We start from the raw sequence: 22,593 nt of genomic DNA on the forward strand, positions 1-22,593 counted from the left end.
TTCCATATGACTGGCAATAGCTTTTGTTTCAATTAGAATAACCAAACTGGGTCGCTTTCTGGAGATAAATCCCAGAAGTTCATGAACTATCCGGTCGCTACCCACCCCCCGGCAGTTCCAACACAAAGTGCTCATTGGGCAGGGCGAGTCTGTAAGATCAGACCCGCCGAAGATGAGTTTTTTGGGTTCTCAACCATGATAACATCAATTCCCTCCGTACTACCCGCCCTACGCCTCTTCAAATCACCTTGCAATCCAACACTCTCCTGCACTGCCACCTCTTCGCTCGGTGATGCAACCTGTCCGCCAACTGCTGATGATGGCGCAGCTTGCGGCAATTCTGCCAGTAGCCATTTTGCACCTATCGGACGAACTTGGCGTCTTTGCCCAGCTCTCATCCAAGGCCCATAGGGGAACGTCTCTGGTTCCAGCCCTTCTTCGTACACCCGCTTGCAAAACTTATCGGAGTGACCCAGAATCCCACAGCAGAAGCAAAAAATTCCAAGCCGCTCATATTTAAAACTTACCCAATGAGTCGATCCATCCTTGCGGCACAGTTTCATCCGCCTTTTCAACGGGGCATTGACATCCATTCGCACCCTGATACGAAGAAAACTCCTCCAAGTTCCTCCGAAATTGTTCGGGTCAGCAGTGAGAAATACCCCGATGTAATCACCTATGCACTTGATGAAGTCGGATGAGGCATACACAGTGGGCAGATCGTGGATTTGCACCCAGAAGGATGAGTTGTTGAGCGGAATTTCTTCAGGATTCCCGCCGGCAGGAACCGTCTCGCATACGAACATGTGATTCTCAAAGTTCCAAGGGCCATCCTCCATCACACGAACCATGTCCTTCGAATGCGGAAACTGGAACACGAACAGATTGTCCTCGATCGGTTGGACTCGCATCCCCATCACCGGGCGCCAGACCGAAGCCATCACTTGTTGCATGTGTTCATGCTTGATCGGCCGATCCGTTAGGAATCGCCCGACGATCTCATAATGGGTGATCGGAACCGGCGAACCCTGAATGTCCGGGGCCTCCAGACCATTCTCCTCCTCTGTCGTTAGTGACAAAATCGCGCACCCATCCTCAATCGCGTTGATATCCATTGCCTCAGATTGATGTTGCCGAAAGTAATCACCTAATCGATCCCGAAAGCGATGATCGCTTAACGTCACCAGATCGTATAGGATCGCGACCCTCAAGAACAAAACTTTTGAGCAAAACTTAATGTGCGTCATTTTAACACTTAATGTGCGTTGTTATAACACTTAAGGTGCGTTGTTCCAATACTTATGGTGCGTCATGTTTCTTCTTCGCTCACCATTCTTTGTGAGTCGCGGGTAGTTCAGACCCTCAAGAAGAACAAAACTTTTGAACTGAGGGGTGGTTCAGACCCTCAAGAACAAAACTTTTGAACAAAACTTAATGTGCGTCATTTTAACACTTAATGTGCGTTGTTATAACACTTAAGGTGCGTTGTTCTAATACTTAAGGTGCGTCATGTTTCTTCTTCGCTCACCATTCTCTGTGAGTCACGGGTAGTTCAGACCCTCAAGAAGAACAAAACTTTTGAACTAAGGGGTGGTTCAAACCCTCAAGAAGAACAAAACTTTTGAACTGAGGGGTGGTTAAAACCCTCAAGAAGAACAAAACTTTTTAACTGAGGGGTGGTTCAAACCCTCAAGAAGAATAAAACTTTTGAACTGATGGGTGGTTCAGACCCTTAAAGAAGAACAAAACTTTTGAACAGAGGGGTGGTTCAGACCCTCAAGAACAAAACTTTTGAGCAAAACTTAATGTGCGTCATTTTAACACTTAATGTGCGTTGTTATAACACTTAAGGTGCGTTGTTCCAATACTTAAGGTGCGTCATGTTTCTTCTTCGCTCACCATTCTCTGTGAGTCGCGGGTAGTTCAGACCCTCAAGAAGAACAAAACTTTTGAACTGAGGGGTGGTTCAGACCCTCAAGAACAAAACTTTTGAACAAAACTTAATGTGCGTCATTTTAACACATAAGGTGCGTTGTTATAACACCTAAGGTGCGTTGTTCTAATACTTAAGATGTGTGTTTCTATCACTTAATGTGCGCCATTTTTAGCTCCTTTCTTCCAGACACGCGATTTTTTCATTTTTTTTTTAATTTTCATTGATTTGAGCCGTCAACCGTACAACTGCACAGAAAATTTTTACCGCACCTGAACCCTTCTATATATATATATATATATATATATATATATATATATATATATATATATATATATATATATATATTTAAACGAGTCTATCATAAGGATCCACTTATGATACCTGTTGTTATTGAGACTTTTGTTATGTTTTATTTTAGTATCTTTTGTTTAAACTTACTTATATAAGTATTGTTGAGTCTTAATTAAGTTCTATGCTTGAGTGCTAATTATATTGTATTGTTATGGAGATGTTGTTACTATTCTATTGAGAATCTATTATCCTATATGAAACATTATACTATAATTTGAGTACTTTGTTATGGTTATGATGTCTTAAAGTGTTGTGTATTATTTTGGAAACCTATTTTACAGTGGAGTGGTTATTTATACTTGTTAGGTACTTAAGAGTCTGTATTGTTGCCTTTAAGAAAATTATATCTTTGAAATTACATCAATAAAAAAAGACTCTTTTAAAAATAAATGAAGAATTAAAGACATTATGATCAAGCGACATAAAGTGGACAAATTATATTGTGCACCACGCCGCATATAGCAATGTGCGTCCAGGTACAAAACATGCGCGTTTCATGGTGACGTCATGTTGACCTCACTCCGTCCATCTGAACAGAGCAAATCTCATTATGGATATTCGGTTAAAATTTTATGTGTATTGTATTATGAGTTTATGTGTATTCAGTTATGAGTTTATGTGTATTATGTTAACCAAATCCCATTATGTGTATTCAGTTAAAAGTTTATGTGTATTGTGTTATGAATTTATGTGAATTCAGTTAAGAATTTATGTGTATTCAGTTAAGAGTTTATGTGTATTATGTTATGAGTTTATGTGTATTATATTATAGTTTATGTGTATTATGTTAAGAGTTTATGTATATTATGTATTATGTTAGATTATGTGTATTCTGTTATGAGTTTATGTGTATTCTGTTATAAGTTTATGTGCATTCAAAACAGAGATTTTTTTTTTTAACAACTTAACAAAACGACGTCGTTTTGAGAGGCGCGGGACGCATATTGTTGTGCGCGCCGTGGTGCAGGGTATAACGATTGCATAAAATGACTTTCCTAGCGGGAGGTCATGCTTTCGAGCTCTGGTGGACATGGTTAATAGTATTTAAAAAAAAAAAAAAAAAAAAAAAAAAAAAAAAAAGATATCCATCATTAGCATGGATAAGCTCTGCCAAGGCGCCAAGCCAAACAGAGCCTAAGACCATAGTGGCGCGCCCATCTGTTTTTGGCCACAGCCGCCCAGGCCATTGGCCCCTTCAAGCGACGACCTCGCCGCCCTCAAGCTCCTCACCGGCGACGGACTCAGGACGTCACACGTCAGACTGTCAGAGTACTGCCCACCATCTCCCTCCTTGTTTTATTTTCTTCTGTGAATCCCTAGAATTTTTTGATGTAAATATTTAACTTATGGCTGTGGTTGCTTTAACTATGTAGTTTATCTCAGTATATCCGCCAATTCACCATCCTCATTCCTCGACAAGACGCCGTTGCCGCTTGCCAGCCCCGCCTCGCCGTCCGGCTGAATCATAAGGTAATTATTGTTAGGAGAGAAGATAATGACAAATCTTCGTTAGTTTTTTTTTTTTTTTTTTTTTTTTTTTTTTTTTTTTTTTTGTTAAATGTTAAAGTTTGAACTTTGAAGTCATCTATTAAGTATGAACATTGCCAGTATTAGTGCCTAAGATTATTTATTTATTTATTTATTTTGTTTTGTCTATAATGTGGGGAAATTAAATAATCATATTTATTGATTTTAAAATTTCAATATGAAGGCTTTAAAGTATATGTTTTCATAACTCTTGGAATTTGTTTGAATGCTTCATCTTGTTAATATATGCCTAGAAAATGCTTTTCTTCCTTCATCTAACTTAAATTTGTTGTCCTTTTTGGGCTATACTTTAATGCTAAAATACCAGGATTGGGGCTTACATATTCTGGATAGTTCTTAATTTTCTTTTACCTTTTCTGCTACTACTATGTCCATTGTTCTACTGATTACTATTTGTGGAAATAATCTGCTACTTGTATTGAAAGTGGGGAAATTTGGGCGAAACTGGGTGATGAATTAAGCCTACTTTCTTCAAGTTTCAGATATTGCTAAGCTAGCTGCAACTCTGGCCTGGACTTTATCTGAATGCTTAATGCGCAGCTTGCAAATTTTACAGTATAATTCTTTTGTAGTTTGTGTGTGTGTGTGTGTGTTTGATTGACACATAAAGTTTTTTTTTTTTTTTTTAACCTTAGCTTGTTCTGTTGTTCCAAGGAAATCCAGAAAAAAAAAAAAAAAAAAAAAAAAAAGAAAAGAGAGAAGTAACCTCCTAACCTGTCACAGTGTCACCAGGTTGAAAGAAATTGGAGAATGGAATCATACTCTAATGCAAGCTGATTTGTTAGATTGGGAAAGGCAAGTCTAAAATGCTAATGAAACCATACTCAATGCTAAAATGCTTACCAATGATAAGCTTATTGGTAAAGGCAAGATTACATGTTCATATATATGTTAATTCTTTTAGCATGTTATGAACATATAACATGCTAAAGAAATTTGCAGCTGACGAGAGGGATATACATACAATCTCCACTACCTGTCTCTCAATTCCAATTCTATAATGCTCCCCACAGTCTCAACCACAGTTAAGCTCAACCTCCCCTTTATCTCCACCAATGTTCTTCTTGTTACTACTCCTACTCTATATCCGAGCTCCCGCCCCAGCCGCCTGCTGGTCTCCTCCTCCTCCGCCGAAATTATTGGCTCTCCGGAACATCCCGGCGGCAAGATGGTGGCGGAGCTGGTAGGGGCCTTCAACCATCTCACCCATAGGATGAACACCGCTGCCTTGTCCACCAGCTCCTCCCACTTACTCTTCAAGACTCTCAAGCTCTCCATCCCGCTTCTTCAATCCCTCCCTCTTTCCCCAGATGGCCGTTCTCCTCTTTCCAAGGCGTTGTCCCTTGCGCTCATCCTTGCTGATCTGCAGGTTCTCTCTCTCTCTCTCTCTCTCTCTATATATATATATATATATATATATATATATATATATATATATATATATATATATATATATATATATATTGTTTCAGCAACCTTTACGATCACTTTTGTTTTTGTTATATGCCCCCTCAAATAGAAAAAATAAAAAAAATTCTTTCCGTCTACTTGTTTTAACAGATGGATGCAGAGGTTATCTCTACGGGCATTCTGCGACAAGTCCTAGAAGCAGGTGCTATCTCCATTTATGAGGTGAAGGGTAGGATTGGTACCACCACTGCTCATTTGTTACATGAAAGCTTGCGTGTTAACAACATTTCTTCCAAAGTGCAATTCCTTGACAATGACAACTCCACTGCATTGAGGAAATTTTGCCTTACATACTATGATGTCAGGGCTTTGATTTTAGACTTGGCTCTTAAGCTAGATACAATGCGGCATCTTGGTTACCTTCCCAGGTACAAACAACAAATGCTTTCTCTAGAGGTGATGAAGATACATGCTCCTTTAGCACATGCCATTGGAATGAACCTTTTGTCTGTGGAACTGGAAGATCTTTCTTTCCAGTATTTGTTTCCTTATTCTTATCTTTATCTGGATGCTTGGTTGAGGAGCCATGAGACAGGAAGCAAACCCCTGATAGATGTTTACAAGGAACAGTTGCTCAACTCCCTTACATCTGATGCTATCTTAGCAGAAATGGTTGATAACATCTCTGTTGAGGGCCGGTACAAAAGTCGATATAGTGCCATGAAGAAACTTCTGAGGGATGGCCGTAAACTGGAAGAGGTAAACGATATATTAGGGTTGAGGGTCATATTGAGCCCTGCATCTGGCAAAAATGAGTCAGAAGTTGGGGTAAAGGCTTGCTACAGGACACGTGAAATTGTTCAATCATTGTGGCAAGAAATACCTAGTAGGTCAAAAGACTATATTGCCAAGCCGAAGGCCAATGGCTACAAGAGCTTACACATGGCTGTTGATATAAGTGAAAAAAATGGCCATAATAGACCACTGATGGAAATTCAAATACGCACATCATATATGGACATGCTTGCAGCTGGTGGAACAGCATCTCATGCATTATACAAGGGTGGTCTTACTGATCCAGAAGAGGTACAAATGAATCTTTGCCCTTTGTTTTGGAATATTTCTGTGCAGTGAATGCATAACAACCCTTATATACAAGTTGAAGTAACTCTAAGATGGTTTTGCAAAGTAGTTGTTCCACTCTGGAGGTTCTGGGAATCTTGCGTTTTGTCTAGTTTTCCATTGTTTGTAGAGATGTAGAGTGGTGGTATTGAGATGTGCACAATATGTAAGTTTTGTCAACCTTTTTATCAACTTGGTAAATTTTTGTCATGGGGTTTGGGGCTGGGCAAAGCATAATATTTATGGCCTCCAACCTTTTCTTCACTTCAATTAGCTGAATTTATTATCATGCATGCATTCTTGATAATAAATAATGATATAATGATATGCGGCCTTTTCTTTAACGTGCTTACACTGGTTAAGAAAACTAATGTGGTGTCTTTATATGTATGCAGGCAAGACGGTTGAAGGCAATTATGATGGCTGCAGCAGAACTTGCAGCTCTGCGTCTTAAAGATCTCCCCTCAACAAATCCTAAAGATCTTGACGTTGACAATAGAGACATGGCGTTTCACCTTCTTGACAAAAATGGAGATGGAAAAATCAGCATTGAAGAACTTATGGAAGTGATGGAAGAGCTTGGTGCTCAAGGCGAAGATGCTCGAGAGATGATGCAGCTCCTTGATTCAAATAATGATGGTTTACTGAGTTCAGATGAATTCGATTTATTCCAAAAGCAGGTATGTATATGGTATAGGTAATACATGACCCTATGTTTGACTCACCCTTAGGCCTTAGCTTGTCTCTCATAAATTCAAGAGTGAAATAAAATACACGTAGAGCCTTGACTGACCTAACACATGCTCCAAGAACATGATCCTAGTGCATGCATGACTAGTAACTCAGACCAATTTCATCATTTTCAAAACATGAAAGTTGTCCATCTTTCTCTTAGCATCTTGAAGCATTTCAATCCAACTCCATATGAGCCAAAATACTAGAACATGTTCAATTTGTCAAATGCCGCAAAAAGTAAATCTTGACCCAAGAAGAATCCATCATCCCAATATAAGAATATTAACCATGTTGGGTTGGCACATGTCCTTATCAGATTGATGATCATGACTCTGAACTTGTATGCTCATGTGTTTCCCATTACTATCGTGTATTATCTAATTAACCTTCATGTTCTTATATTTCTGAAATTAAAGTAATGGTTTGTATTAGTCTAATAGTCTGCAGTTTTGTACCACAAGTTGCATAGGGCAATAGGTAATAAACTATTGAAATCAGTAGAAATGCAGCGGGAGTAGTTTGGTTCACTAAACACCAATTGCTATTTGCTAGGCCAGTTGATTATTTGTTGTTTTACTGCACCCTCTTATTCCTTTTATTTTATTCTTATCCACTCAAACTTGATGCCATGCTGCACTTAGTCTTTATTTATTTATTTATTTATTTTTCTCTAAAGCATCTTTAGAAGGTTTTGTGTAATTTTATTTCTAAGTTACCTAACTTTTGCTGATACTTACTTGATGTTCTTTCTGTAGATTGAATTCATGCGGGATTTGGAATATAGAGACAATCACTACAAAACCCTGTTAAATGAGAAGCTTCAAATCACAAATATCAATGTTTGAATTTAGGAAATCAGTAAAATTGATGGTCATCAAATTTGGACTTGAGTTGACTGAAACCACAAAAGATTTTAAACTTATAATAATGTATATATAGATTCCTTTGTCTACATTTCTACAAGATCTACATACGTAATTCCATTTTAAAGCTTCCGTAACCCGTATTATTCTAATTTTTCACTGTAATTACTTGTGCATATGCTTTACAGCGTGATTGGTTCATGGAATAATATTATTTAAAAATTTTATGTAATAATAATAATAATAATATATATTTTGTATAAAGGTATTTATGTCTTTTAAACATATATTTCATTTCTATTTCTTGCACTAACTAAATATTATAATAACATTCTTAAAGTCTATTCTTTACGTATTTCTATTTTTTAAAAATTCATTTTGTGAATTAAACGTGTAATTATAGTGTCAGACGAGCGGGTTTGGGCTGGTAGACTTGTTATCTAGACATTACGGCCCAACAGATCTATTAGCCCAGCAAGCATAAATGTTTTTTCGTGCTGGCCTACTAACTAAATCCAAGCCACACAGCCCATTCCACCAAGCACTCCAATTTAGCTTATACCGTACCAAATTAGAGCGCAAATTATGCTGTGCAACCGAATGCACCTTGCAAGGTGCATACGGTTGCAAAACAGCGCCGTTTTGGTTAAAAAAACGCGCGTCCCACTTAAAGAAGAAATCAGGTTCGATTCCCGGCAATAGCATTTTTATATATCCACAATTTCATAACTATATATCCACAATTTCATAACTATATATCCACAGTGAATGAATGAAGTAAAAATCCACAATGAATGAATGAATGAAGTAAAAATCCACAATGAATGAATGAATGAAGTAAAAATCCACAATGAATGAACTAAATATCCACAATATATGATTGAACTAAATATCCACAATGAATGAACTAAATATCCATAATTTCATAACTATATAACCACAATTTCATAACTATATATTCATAATTTCATAACTATATATCCACAGTGAATGAATGAAGTAAAAATCCACAATGAATGAATGAATGAAGTAAAAATCCACAATGAATGAATGAATGAAGTAAAAATCCACAATGAATGAACTAAATATCAACAATATATGATTGAACTAAATATCCACAATGAATGAACTAAATATCCATAATTTCATAACTATATAACCACAATTTCATAACTATATATCCACAATTTCATAACTATATATCCACAATAATGCTATTACTGAGAGTCGAACCTGATTTTTTTTTTTAAGTGGGACGCGCGTTTTTAATCAAAACGACGTCGTTTTGAACCGTATGCACCATGCGCATGGTACATTCGGTTGCACAGCATAACTATTGAAATTAGAGACCCACCATAGCTTTATTTTTTTGGAGTGTTTAGTGATCTAATTGTATTTTTTTTTTTTCGTTCAGTGGCCTAATTACATTTTCATATTACATTCAGTGGTCAATTTGAATTTTATTCCTATATTTATTTATAGTTTTAAAAGTCCTATTTAAGGGAGATATTTATTTATCAAAATTTTGATCCAAAAGTCTAGTTTTTAACTCAAATTTGATTTCAAAATGAACCCAACCTATTTTTGAAATTCTGTATTGTATTTATACCCGGACATGATCCAACTTTTGACTCAAAATTATAACACGAGATTTTAACCCGTGAAATTCCCCTTCTACCCTTCCTAGCCGTGTAAACAATTCAGCCCTAGGGTTTTGTGCCCTTTTTTATAAGCTTCATGTTGCCTGACTTGCCTCCTCCACTCTTTCCATATTTCCTTCTTTTTCCTCTAAGAAAAATCAGAGATTCAAGCTAGCAAATAGAGCAAGTCTAGTAAGCTTCTTCCTTCTTCATCTTTCCATCTTTCTTCTTCTTTCCTTTTCCTGCTACTGAACGTATGTTTGTGCTTGTGTATGTATGTTTGTGTTGTTTGATTGGAGTCTTAGAAGATGGTGAAGGAGAAGAACTAACTTGAGGATAGAGATGGAAGGACTCTTGAGGTTGAAAAGCTTAAGGTATAACCCATGAATGCCCAAAAATAATATTTTAGCCCTAAGTTATGTGAATAATATTGTGTATCTGTAATTTGTAAATGATGTGTGGTGCTTGTAAATAGAGATATATGTGTTGTTTTGTACCTATAATGTTGTGATAATGATGTTTTGATGCTATATTGTGTTGTTGGGTGAGTTTGGAGGAGATTCCACCATGGAAACATCTCAGACAGAGCTCAAAAGAGCTACTGCCTCGTCAAGCAGTTTTGCCTGGTAGAACTAGCCACGGAACTAGACAGTTTCGCCAGAACAAAGGGCTCAAAGTGGCGGACTCCATGGAATTCCACCACTCTGTGCTGTGGCGTTGCGGAAGGCAGTGGCGGAACTCCCCAGTTCCGCCAATAAGCTCCGCACAACCATGGATTTGGCACAGGGCCTCTGTGGCTCAGCTTCGAGGCCTGGTTTGTTTCGGTCCGTGACTCGTGGACCCGCGTGGCTCGTGAAACTCGGGAGTGTGACGACTCGTTTATATGAAATGTTCCTATATGTTATGTGAATAAAATCCATTTTCAACCCAAACATGAAATATGATTTTACTAAGTGTTATTTGAATACATTGGATTCATGAAAGCTTAGTATGTGTTGACCCTAGTATTGAATCATGAATTGATGAAGGATTTGTTTAAGTGCACAACTTGTCTTGAATAGTTGCATTAAAGAGTGAGTTGGCATGACTACATGATCATTTATGCATGAGTTACTATCCCTCTACTTCCCCATACCCAAACCTATGTTTTTAAATACTTAAAACTATGTAACCATTTTCGAGGGGCCTATGCTAATGCCCTAAAACCCTTTTGAAATCTATATATGTATATACCTCTTTGAAAAGTATATAAATATATAATCCACATTTAGGAAAAGAAAGGTTTTCAAAAGTCTATGCCACCGTAATTTTCTTTTGTGAGGAAAACTTATATTTTTGGAGGATATGTCTGGACTACAGTCCCTTCGGGAGAGATGACGGAAAGAAATGATGAAATGAGACCTGGTGGAACACTCTCAGAAATATAAAATGATGAGACCCGGTGGAACACTCCTGAAAATATAAAATGATGAGACCCAGTGGAACACTCCCGGAAATATGATTGAAGTAGCTTGGTAGAAAAATCCTGGGCTACTAGGTTGGATACTACCCGCTGGGCTTGGAATCCCGGTCAGGAGTGTGCGCACTGAAAGTACGATACATGATTCCAAAGAAAGAAAAGAAAGAAAAATTGATATGAGATTTGTGGGCGAGAGGAGATTAGGTCGGCCGATATTCGCCGAGCCTGGATTAGGTTCATCTCACGAATCGTGAAGTTCCTACCTCCCCACGGTATGATATGTTTGAGGTTCCGTAGTTACGGATGTGGCAGTTGTGTGGGAAGCACCGTTCACTAGCCCTTCGCCGCGGCGGAGTGCCTGCCTCCTATGACCCAGATTCTTGAGACAAATGAGGTTAATGGGGTTATGATGATACAGATGAGACTGATGAGATTGTTATGAGATTCCTCCAATAGTACTATTATGTTACTCTATTTTTCTTGAGGGCGAGAGTATTTATTTTAAACAATTTGCATATCTATTTGAGAAACCTTTATTATGATGCATACATTTTCTATATGAAAACAAGAGAAGTATGGTATCTATTCTTTTACCCGAGTTACTTAGCATGAAAGCATTAGTTTACATTACACTCGTTCTTTTTCACTCATGCTATTTATTATGAACCATCCTTGTTTACTTACGTTGAACATTGATATCTAGGTATATGTGTTGCATCGTAAGTACTATTAGTATGTTATAAGCATGAGTATGAATTGTGTGTGTGTGTGTATATATATATATATATATATATATATATATATATATATATATATATATGAGCTATCCATACTTGTAGTTCATTGATTGATTGTTGTACCTCTTATGATCTCATGTGATTTATCTGTGAGGGTCAAACCATTTTTCTAGCCTATTAGTTGGTTATTTCGGCTTTTGGAGCATCGTTCCCATCCTTTGTGTAGGGCATGACGCCCGAGAATTATCCGGGGTTACAGATGGTTTGTAGTATGAGTGTTGGGCCCACTTTGCATTTTAGAGTCTATCTCCTTTACTTTTTAGCCTTAGGCCTTTCTGTTCTAGTAGTATGACTTGTAATATTTGTAACCTTGGTCACTTTTGGGCCTCAGCATGTATTCCCCTTTTCAGTTATTAATAAAAGAACTATCTTTATCAATAATCTAGACTATCTTGGGTATTAGAACAACTTGGATAGAGTGCGTTCTCAACATGCATTAGAACAACTTGAAAAGGGTTATAAGGAAAACATAGAAAAATAACCGGTTAGCACATAATGTTAAGTATAAGCCATTCAACCATGTAACATAAATATAGATATAGATTTTAAGAAAAAATGGTTTTTTTTTTTTAAACAAAACTTTATTAAGCAAAGGAATTAAAATGTCTTACAACTGATGGTCCAAAAATGACCATAACACATACTCAGCCATTGAGATTGGACCTATACTAATATAAAGAAACTAAAATAAAGGATGGACCCAAGCCCTAACAGGTCAGGCCTAAAGAATGAAAGAATAAAATAATGGACCCAATCCCAACTAATAGGCTAGATCAAAGGAATATAAATGAAGAACAGCCAACCAATTTCACCAAATACCAACTCAAACAAGATACATATACAAGCAACTGAGACTAAAGGAGCACTCCCGCCTCAGAGTGTATGCTATGCATGAAACAAAAGAATCAAATCCTGCTAAACACACAACCACAAACAGAAGCAGAAAAGGCAAAGAGAGCATAGAGAAGAAAAGAGAAAACCTCCAATACTAGAAAGCCCCCTACGAACTATGCCAGCAAGGCCAACTACTCAACAAGCCTAGCAGAAAGCAAAAATAAAGTCTGAAGTTATAGTGCAAGTCTAAAGCAGTAAAGATAACAAAGGAAAAACAATTGTACAAAAAAGCAAGTAAAGTTGGAAACCTCAGGGTGGGTCCTCAATGTCGAAGAAGACATAAGCACATCATTTGTAGCAAGAAGAGCGCGCACCCTGGGTGGTAGATCGAAGTATGACTGAAAGATGAACTCCCCAAGCTTGGCAACTGCCAATCAGCAAGAGCCTGAGTTGAAAGATTAGCCCGAGAAGAGCACAATGTGAATGATATAGAGCCACATGAACACAAGAAACGTAGCCTAGTAGCAACATCATCAAGGTACCAAGGCGTGCTAGCAGCGGTACCAAAGTAATCACCAAGCTCCCGAACAGAAGCTTCCATCGCAAGAACACGGTGTCCACTAGCCAAGCACCAATCAAGACACGAGAAGAGAACCCGGAAAAGGCCCCGGATAGACTCCCCAAGTCTCGACCAAGCAACTCCAAAGCAAAGGCCACCTCTCTGATTGCGAACTAACGCTGCAGCCCCCCCCCCCCCCCCCCCCCTCCCCTCCCAAGTAGCCGAAAGTGCAAGATTAATTTAAGTGAACTAGAATTAGGGGGACCAGCGGACAGTACAGACCACTCGCATAGGCACATGGGCCTCCAAATATGAAACAATGATCCTCCAATTAGGAGGAAGTACATGCTGCCCGGGCCATCGCCTGAACAGGCACTTAGCCACGCCCCTGGCCACCCCAAACATCACGCGTGCAATACTAGGGGTGTCCTGGCCGTGCAAGCACCCGTTACGGTGCTTCTATAACTCTCACAATATCAAATATGGTAACTTGCAAAGAACAAAGGAGTGAAGAGGATTATGCATCCCCCCACGCCCCCAGCTAGCAAACAAAGTCCGAAGACTCCTATGTCGCGACTGAAGGCCAAGGGACGCAATCACATAATGCCACACAACGCTCGCAGTCTCTCCTGAATAAAAGATATGTGCAATAGAATCAAAAGCTGGAGCCGGATGTTAGGCAGTTAGATTCTCCTGGCTACTCTTCCTAGTATTTGGTTATATTTCCTATTTCTATGTTATTATTCCCGTATAAATACTCAATGTATCTCTACTCATTAACATATAATATAGAACTCAAGTTATTCACCTTCTCTACTTGGTATCAGATATGGCCTTCTTGATGCCACAAGTGAAAACAACCCCACCCCACCTGCTGGTGATGCGCCGTCCAGTGCCAGCGACCGTGCGCTCACCGTCCCCCTGCCGGAAACAACCTCCACAAACAACCGCCCAAATTTGCTCCATCAAGCCCATCACTACGTATCTCTCAAGCTGACTGCCGCAAACTTTCTGTTTTGGAGAACGCAGCTAGTACCATTCTTACGTGGTCAGAATCTCTACTCGTTCGTTGACAGCACCAACGAATGTCCACCGGAATATGTTGCAGCATCCGCCTCCGATGCGCCTCTAGCGATCAACCCGTTGCATGCTCAATGGATTCAGCAGGATCAATCCATTATGAGCATGCTCATCTCCTCCCCCGCAGAAGAAGTACTCTACCTCGCGATCGGTCACTCCACATCGCGTTCAGTTTGGGTGTTACTCAAAACTGCTTTGGGGTCTTCTTCCCGTTCGAGATCTCTCAGCCTCCTAACGCAGTTGCAAAACCTTTGACAAGGTGATTCCACTCCATCGGAATACCTTGCTGGAGCTAAGGTCTTTGTTGAACAGTTGACACAGGCTGGCAGACCGATCAGCTTAGACGAGCATAATCTTCATGTTTTCCGAGGCCTACGACCGGAGTATCGTAGTCTCATCGCTTCCCTCACCATGAAGAGCGCTCTGTTGACGATTTCGCAAGTCGCCAACGTCCTAAACACCCATCAGTATCTCTTTCCGGAAGATACCCCTTCCCCGCCGATCTTATCGTCAACCGGCCTCCTTACTCGGCAGTCATCGGTGGCGACTCATTCAGATGGTAATAGAGGCCGAGGTCGCAACCATCGAGGGCAACACGGGAGAGGTCAACGTGGATGTGGGGGAATTAGGTGCCAAATTTGCGACATTCTAGGTCATACGGCATTGACATGCTATCGACGCTACGACGTTATTGAGCAACGTCCATCCCCGCAATCTGGACATCAGTTGCCTGTTCCCCGTGCGAATATGGTGTATCAACCGCCCCAGGATGACTTCAGTTCTGCTCAATTTTCGAATGTATGGCTGCCAGACACAAGTGCGAATGCGCATGCAACCCCGAATGTAGAAGCTCTACGGGACACAGAACCATACGTGGGAAACGAAAGCTTAAGAGTTGGTGATGGCTCAGGTTTTTCAATTCTCCATACAGGTTCAATGTGAATTCCTACTCCGTTACGGTCATTGTCTGTTACCAATATACTGCACGTACCAAATCTGTGTGCTTCATTATTATTTGTGCACAAATTCACACAGGATAATAACGTATATTTCGAATTTCACCCTTCTTATTTTCTTGTGAAGGACCGTATCAACCACCGCATTCTACTTAAAGGTCCAAGCCAAGGGGGGTTATATTCACTCAGTACACCTAGTCAAGTTGCCCTCCTGTCAGCTAAAACATCTGCGCATAACTAGCATCACCACCTTGGGCACCCGCATAATTGCGTTTTGCGTCAGGTTCTGTCTAAGTGTCCTGTTACTAGTTCGTCTCATTCATTAAATAATCTTTGTACGGCATGTCAATTGGGGAAGTCTGCGCGCTTCCTGTTATTGCCAATTAATCATACTAGCAAAACTGTCCTAGAATTGGTCCATACTGATATATGGGGACCTTTGTCTGTCCTGTCAGATGACGATTTTAAATACTTTGTTTTGTTCGTCGATGATTTCTCGCGTTATATATGGTTTTACACCATGAAAAATAAAACTAATATTTATTCCATTTTTAATCATTTTCATCTCTTAGTTGAAAAACAATTCTCTTGTCCCATTAAAAGTATTCAGTCTGACGTTGGGGGTGAATACCGCAAGTTACACACAGTATTTACCGCTGCAGGTATTCTGCACAGACAGTCATGTCCCCACACACATGGTCAAAATGGTCTAGTTGAGCGAAAGAAGCGGCACATTGTGGAAACAGGTTTAAGCCTGCTAGCCCACGGTCATGTTCCTAAGAAATATTGGCCTTTCGCGTTCGAGGCGGCGGTTTACTTAATAAACAGACTGCCGACCTCTGTCCTACAAAATACTAGTCCATACTCTCTCCTCTTTCACAAATCGCCCAACTATAGTTTGGTAAGAGTCTTTGGCTGTGAATGCTTCTTGTGTCTAAGGCCCTATAAAAAAGCATAAAATGGAGTACCGGTCTGTGTCCTATGTATTCTTGGGTTATCTCGCTTCTTTTAGTGGCTATAGGTGTTTGGACAGGTGCTCGGGAAGGATCTACATTGCCTGTCATGTACGGTTCAATGAACAAGTTTTTCCATTCATGATGACCTCAGTGCCAATTCACCATGATTCTCCGATTTCTACCGCCCCGTTGCCGTGGGGTAGTGCCCAGATTCAACAGCCGACGAGTGCACCTACTACGCCACCACTGCCTACGCAACCACCCGTGACTCAATCTGGGAATGGTGCAATGCCCATGCAATCCATGCAGTACTCTACTGCTCGTGGGGCCACCTCTTCGTCTTTCCAGCCATCCACATCCTCTACTGGAATAGCTCAGCCTCGAAGGAAGCAGTCCCTGACCCGTGTCAAGTGAAAAATGATTCCATTGGAGAGATCGTGCTCGAAGGAACAAGGAAGAGAAACATGTACATAGTTGACTGGAGTACAACCAAGGAGTCAACATTCTTAATGGCAACAAATTCAACTGCAACAAGTTGGGAATGACACAAAAGATTAAATCATCTGAATTTCAAGACCATCAACAAGCTCACAAGAAATAAACTCGTTGAAGGTCTACCCGATATTGTCTACAAGAAAGATCAAATATGTGATGCTTGCCAAAGAGGAAAACAAATCAAGTCATCATTCAAATCCAAGACACAAGAATCTACAACAAGACCGCTAAGTCTACTGCACATGGATCTATTTGGTCCAGTAGACCTAGTAAGTATAAGTGGTAAGAAATATACACTTGTTGTTCATGATGAATTTTCCAGGTACACGTGGACGATATTTCTCAAAAAGAAAAACGAAGTTGAACAAAAGCTACCGGAACTTCTAAAGCTACTACAAAACGAGAAAGACTTGAAAATTACAAAAATTCTAACGGATTGTGGATCCGAGTTCGTGAATCAAGTAATCAAAGTCTATTGCAATTCTCACGGAATTCTACATCAATTATTTGCTGCACGTACACCACAACAAAATGGTGTAGCCGAGAGAAGAAATAGAACGTTAAAAGAAGCCACACGTGTGATGATTACGTCAGCCGAGTTACCTAAGAGATATTGGGCTGAAGCAATCAACACCGCATGCTACCACGCAAAATTGAATCTTGATACACAAGTCTTACAACAAAACTCCGTATGAGTTATGGAAAGGGAGATCGTGGTAGAAGAATCAATTCTTAATAATGGTATCAAATGCTTTATTCTTAATAATGGTAAAACATATCTAAAGATTTTTGATGAGCGTGCAGATGAAGGAATATTTTTGGTATATTCATCTACCAGTAAAACTTTCAGAGTACTAAACAAAAGATAGATCGTGGTAGAAGAATCAATTCATGTTACATTTGATGAATTCCATAAGAAGGAAACCCAAAGCAACAAAAATGATCAAGGAAGTGGTCAATTTGAAAAATCATTTAATCATGCTAACATTTCTCTTAAAGATAATGTTGTACATGGAATAGAGCAAGTGGAAATTGATTGCAATAGTGAAGGACACGTGGAAATAAATGAAGAACCACACGTGGGAATACTAAATTCTCAAGCAGAAGCACGAGTTGGAGAACAATCTGAGGAGCAAATTGAGTCTACCTCCAACTTACATACTGAGCAAGGAAACTTGGAAAATCCATGCAACTTACAACTTGACTTGAGATGGCTCAAAAATCATCCTCCAGAACTAGTAATTGGAAATCCACGAGAAGGAATAAAAACAAGATCCTCAAATTTAGATGCTTTATTTTCATGTTTTCTTTCTCAAGTGGAACCCACAAGTATTGAAGAAGCCTTAAAAGATCCAAACTGGATTAATGCAATGCAAGAAGAGCTGGATCAATTCAAAAGAAACAATGTACGGGAATTAGTTCCAAAACCCGAAAATTACAATGTAATTGGAACAAAATGGGTCTTTCGGAACAAACCACTAATACAAAACTGCACATTTGCTACTGTTGTAAAGGGCTTTTCGCCACTGTTGTACAACAGTAGCGAATACTATAGTCACTAAAAGTCATGGACTTTTCGCCACTGTTGTGGAACAGTAGCGAAAAGTTGAGTCATCTGCTACTGTTCTTCACTTGAACGGTGGCAGATTATTATTATTATTATTATTTTAATATTCACTTTCCGCTACTGTTCTTGTTGAAGAACAGTAGCGGATTCATTTTATATTTTTTTAAAAATTCACTTTCCGCCACTGTTCTTCTTTGAAGAACAGAGGCGGATTCATTTTAATTTTTAAAAAAAAAAAATTAAAAATTAAAAAAAAACAATATTTGTTTTTCACACTACAATTCTCATACAAACATTATAAAATTACAATACTTCAAGTTAAAAAACAATCAATGAATTACAGATTTACAGTTCCAAATTAAAAATAATTGAAAGCTAAGACCTGGCTAAAAAACAATCAATGAATTTAGATGAATGGCTAAAAAACAATCAATGAACTAGTGTGCCAAAACTAAGACCTGGCTATAGTTGGATCGTATAAGCTCCAATTCAGTAGTGGGAGGAGCTGATTCAATTTTTGCCAAGGTTGAGTAACCAAGATGAATGGCTGCCCATCTCAGAAATGTTTGAAGATCCATCTTACTGGTACTTCCAATTGGATTTATATAAGCTGAACTGCAATCATACTGCAACATGCAAATAGTTAAAATTACATTGTTACGTTTTAGTGGTGGTCCAAAACAAGGATGTATAAAACTATAAATTAATTCCAAGTCCAGTTGCAATTTTGCAAGCAACTGCAAAGATTTATTACTGTAGATTCTTTTCTTTTTTTTTTTAGGCAAGTATAACAGTAAATTTATTAAAATTCAAAACTACCTAGGTTAATCCAGATCCATTATCATTATATCAAATAATAAACTTAGATGTTTAACCCATGAGCTCTTAAATACATAGTAAAAATTGTGAACCTTGAGCTAAAAGATCTCTATTCACAACAGAATGATAATTTCTTACTAAGTTTAAGCTGCTAGCTAGCTAAGCTAATATATGTCTTGTTAGTTGTTACCTTCAGTTCTTCAAAAGCTCTAGGAATTGCTTCAAACCATTTCCATGTATACCTATTCTTTGCCTTCCTTGAAAGAACCTGAACAATCGAGGTCAAGCAAAAAGAAGAAGACACCCTCAGTAATCCAAGTAATTAAATTAGATCCAAAGATGAAGTTAATGCCAAATTAGAATATCTTACACAACCCTTTCAAGAACATTCACAATGCCACAAATCCTCCTCCTTCCAGCCCCTAAACAACAACCAAAAATACCAAGTTCAGCACATACACTTTCCAAACAAACAAACAAAAAAAAAAAAAAAACTGTTTAAAATAAACCATATGCAATAAAAAAAAATTTAAAAGATTAGATCAGTACCTAGTTGCCTTGCTGCATCATCAAGCCCAATAGTTTCTATGCCTTCATGGTTATACAAGCTCAAAAAATTGCATAAACACACAACAAAAGCACAAACTTGGCTTACATAAACAAATATAGACATAGAATTTAACATTTCTGCATGAAACACTTAAACTTTTAGATCCAAACAAATTGCTTAGCTGAAGATGTAGGCATTTTCATGTGCATAAACGAGAAGCAGAGAGAGAAACCTGCAGAGAAATCATTTTCATGTACATACCAGAGAAATCATGAGAGATATTAACAAGAATGGGAAAGAAGTGTACTGCAGCTAATCATTTATAAAAGAAATAAACACATCAGTATCACTTAATATGCAGAAGGAACAAACATTACTAACATAGAAATTTTGAATAAGATTCTAAAGGATTTTCATCAATTTAACAAGCACTGAAAGCAAAACAGTACAGAAATGGTTTACTATAAACTTCTTACCTTTGGTGCAAAAAGAGCACAAGCAAGTTTTGGTGGAGTCAATGCTTGTAACCGATTCAGAGCAACCATCAATAGCCTTCAGTTCTGTGCATTTCTCGGGTTCAACCTGTGATTCCTGTGACTCGAGAAATCTTGAATAGTCAATTGACCCTGACTAACTGATAACCAGATTTTCAGCCATGTTCCTCACCTTCATTCTGACATCCATTAATATCACTTTCTGTGCTTTCAAAACTGGCTCTATCTCCACAAGCTTCAAACGTTTTCCCAACATCTTGAAAATATATCAAAGGAGTGGTGTAGAAGACAGATCTGAAGGCGGAGGGGACAGATTTGAGATTTATTTTAAGAAAAAAAAAACAAAAGAAAAGAAAAGAAGGTGTTACCTTTGAGCCTTTGATCTGCCGGAGCTTCTCCTCGCTGTCGTCTTCATCTAGAGAAGAATGAAGAGGCCAGCGCAGTCATAAGTCTTGGGAGATCGAGGTCTCGGCGCAGCGTCGGCCGACAGATCTGAGAGAAGGAGAGTCGGCGGCTGTGGCGGTGGTTGCGTCGCGGTGGAGGTGGAGCTAGATCTGGTCTGGTGAGAGTGAGAGAGAAGGGATAGTGAGAGAGAAGTGATCTGGTCTGGTCTGGTGAGAGTGAGAGAAGTGAGCTAGATCTGGCAGGTCTCGCGTGGTTTTTTTTTAATATTTAATTTTTTTAAATTCTTTTGATTATATAAACTTTTCGCCACCGTTTCAGCTAAGAACGGTGGCGAAAAATAAAAGCCTTTTCTAAACCGCACCCGTTTTATCTTATAACAGTGGCGGAGTGTTGATAAATTTTTTACAGAATTGCCACCGTGAATTTTTAATAAAGAATACACTACCGTTCTTATAATAACAGTAGCTAAATGTCAGTCTTCTATGTTCTTTTTTGTACTAGTGAAAGCCAATGAAGAAGGAATTGTCGTACGAAATAAAGCAAGATTAGTGGCAAAAGGATATTCACAAGAAGAAGGAATTGACTTCGATGAAACATTTGCACCAGTCGCAAGACTTGAAGCTATCAGGATATTTCTAGCATATGCCGCATACAAGAATTTCACGGTATATCAAATGGATGTGAAAAGTGCATTTTTAAATGACTTACTTGAAGAAGAAGTCTACGTCGAACAACCACCCGGTTTTGAGGTAAAAGGTGATATTAATAAGGTCTACAAATTTTATTTTTTTTAAAAAAGGCATTATACAGGTTAAAACAAGCACCTAGAGTTTGGTATGATACTCTATCGATGTTCTTAATTAACTGTGGATTTACAAAAGGCCTTGTTGATAAAACCTTATTTAGAATTCAAGAAAATGATCATATTTTATTGAGAAAATTTCAATTTTGGTCACACGACTATAGAGGCCTTGTTAATTTCAGCATCTAACTTTCAAAAGTATCAATTTAGTACCTTGAGTATGTAATTTTTCTCAATTTTGGTCACTCCGGCCAATTTACCGGTCAAATTCGACCGGAAAAATTAAAAGGCACAAATCTGAGGGGCAAAAAAGTCTTTTCCTGATCTGCTCCTTATTGACCGGACCGCCTTCTTGAGCCGGTTCATCAAATTCGACCGAACTCCCGAACCCAAAGTCTAGTTCGGCCACCAGAAACCGCCGTCCTGATGACACTACAAGCGCCGCGCCGGGGCCATCTCGCCCTAACACCATCTTCGACAGCATCAGCCTGGGTCTACGGCACTCTATCCAGTCAATCAAATCTAAGAAATGCTCCGCGTTTGTTGCTGTAGAGATTGCCGCGTGAACATGGCTTGCGATTTCAGATATGGTCCCGTGTTTCAGTTCATCCATGCCTATGTAATCTGACATAATTCCTGGAATTCTTGTCCGGCCGTCAACCAACCATCCCATCTTGCACTTGTTATGGCTTTTGTCGACGGCATTCACCATAACCTTCCATATATAAGCCGAGAATGCCTCGATTTTTGTCCGCCTCCTGCTGATTCCAATTCCATCGTCTTCTTCAGAATCCAGTTTTTGGAAGGCAGTCCGGTCAATTAGGAGCAGATCAGGAAAAGACTTTTTTGCCCCTCAGATTTGTGCCTTTTAATTTTTCCGGTCGAATTTGACCGGTAAATTGACTGGAGTGACCAAAATTGAGAAAAATTACATACTCAAGGTACTAAATTGATACTTTTGAAAGTTAGGTGCTGAAATTAACAAGGCCCCTATAGTCGTGTGACCAAAATTGAAATTTTCTCTATTTTATTGGTACAAATTTATGTTGATGACATTATTTTTGGAAGTACTAATAAAACTTTATGTAAGAAATTTTCCAAGCTCATGCAGAATAGGTTCGAGATGAGCATGATGGGAGAATTGAATTACTTTCTTGGATTGCAAGTAAAGCAACTCAACGATGGAATATTCATCAATCAGGCCAAATACACTAA

General features: G+C 38.8%; 1 protein-coding gene across 5 annotated transcripts; it reads left to right on the top strand.

The window, feature by feature from the left end:
• The first annotated feature begins 3,385 nt into the window (after positions 1-3,385).
• Positions 3,386-8,098, top strand: LOC109189793 (probable GTP diphosphokinase CRSH, chloroplastic). Of its 5 annotated transcripts, none has more exons than XM_019340421.1 (6): positions 3,386-3,556; positions 3,661-3,757; positions 4,318-5,204; positions 5,396-6,331; positions 6,763-7,047; positions 7,858-8,098. In XM_019340421.1, exons 3-6 carry the CDS (start codon positions 4,836-4,838, stop codon positions 7,945-7,947), a joined length of 1,680 nt encoding a protein of 559 aa, XP_019195966.1. In that variant the 5' UTR covers positions 3,386-3,556; positions 3,661-3,757; positions 4,318-4,835; the 3' UTR covers positions 7,948-8,098. The 5 variants fall into 5 exon arrangements, with proteins under 5 accessions (XP_019195966.1, XP_019195967.1, XP_019195968.1 ...); XM_019340422.1 differs by having other exon boundaries at positions 4,559-5,204; XM_019340423.1 differs by having other exon boundaries at positions 4,568-5,204.
• Positions 8,099-22,593: the final 14,495 nt, after the last annotated feature.

The sequence above is a fragment of the Ipomoea nil genome, unplaced genomic scaffold (assembly GCF_001879475.1).
Source record: "Ipomoea nil cultivar Tokyo-kokei standard unplaced genomic scaffold, Asagao_1.1 scaffold1562, whole genome shotgun sequence".
NCBI lineage: Eukaryota > Viridiplantae > Streptophyta > Magnoliopsida > Solanales > Convolvulaceae > Ipomoea > Ipomoea nil.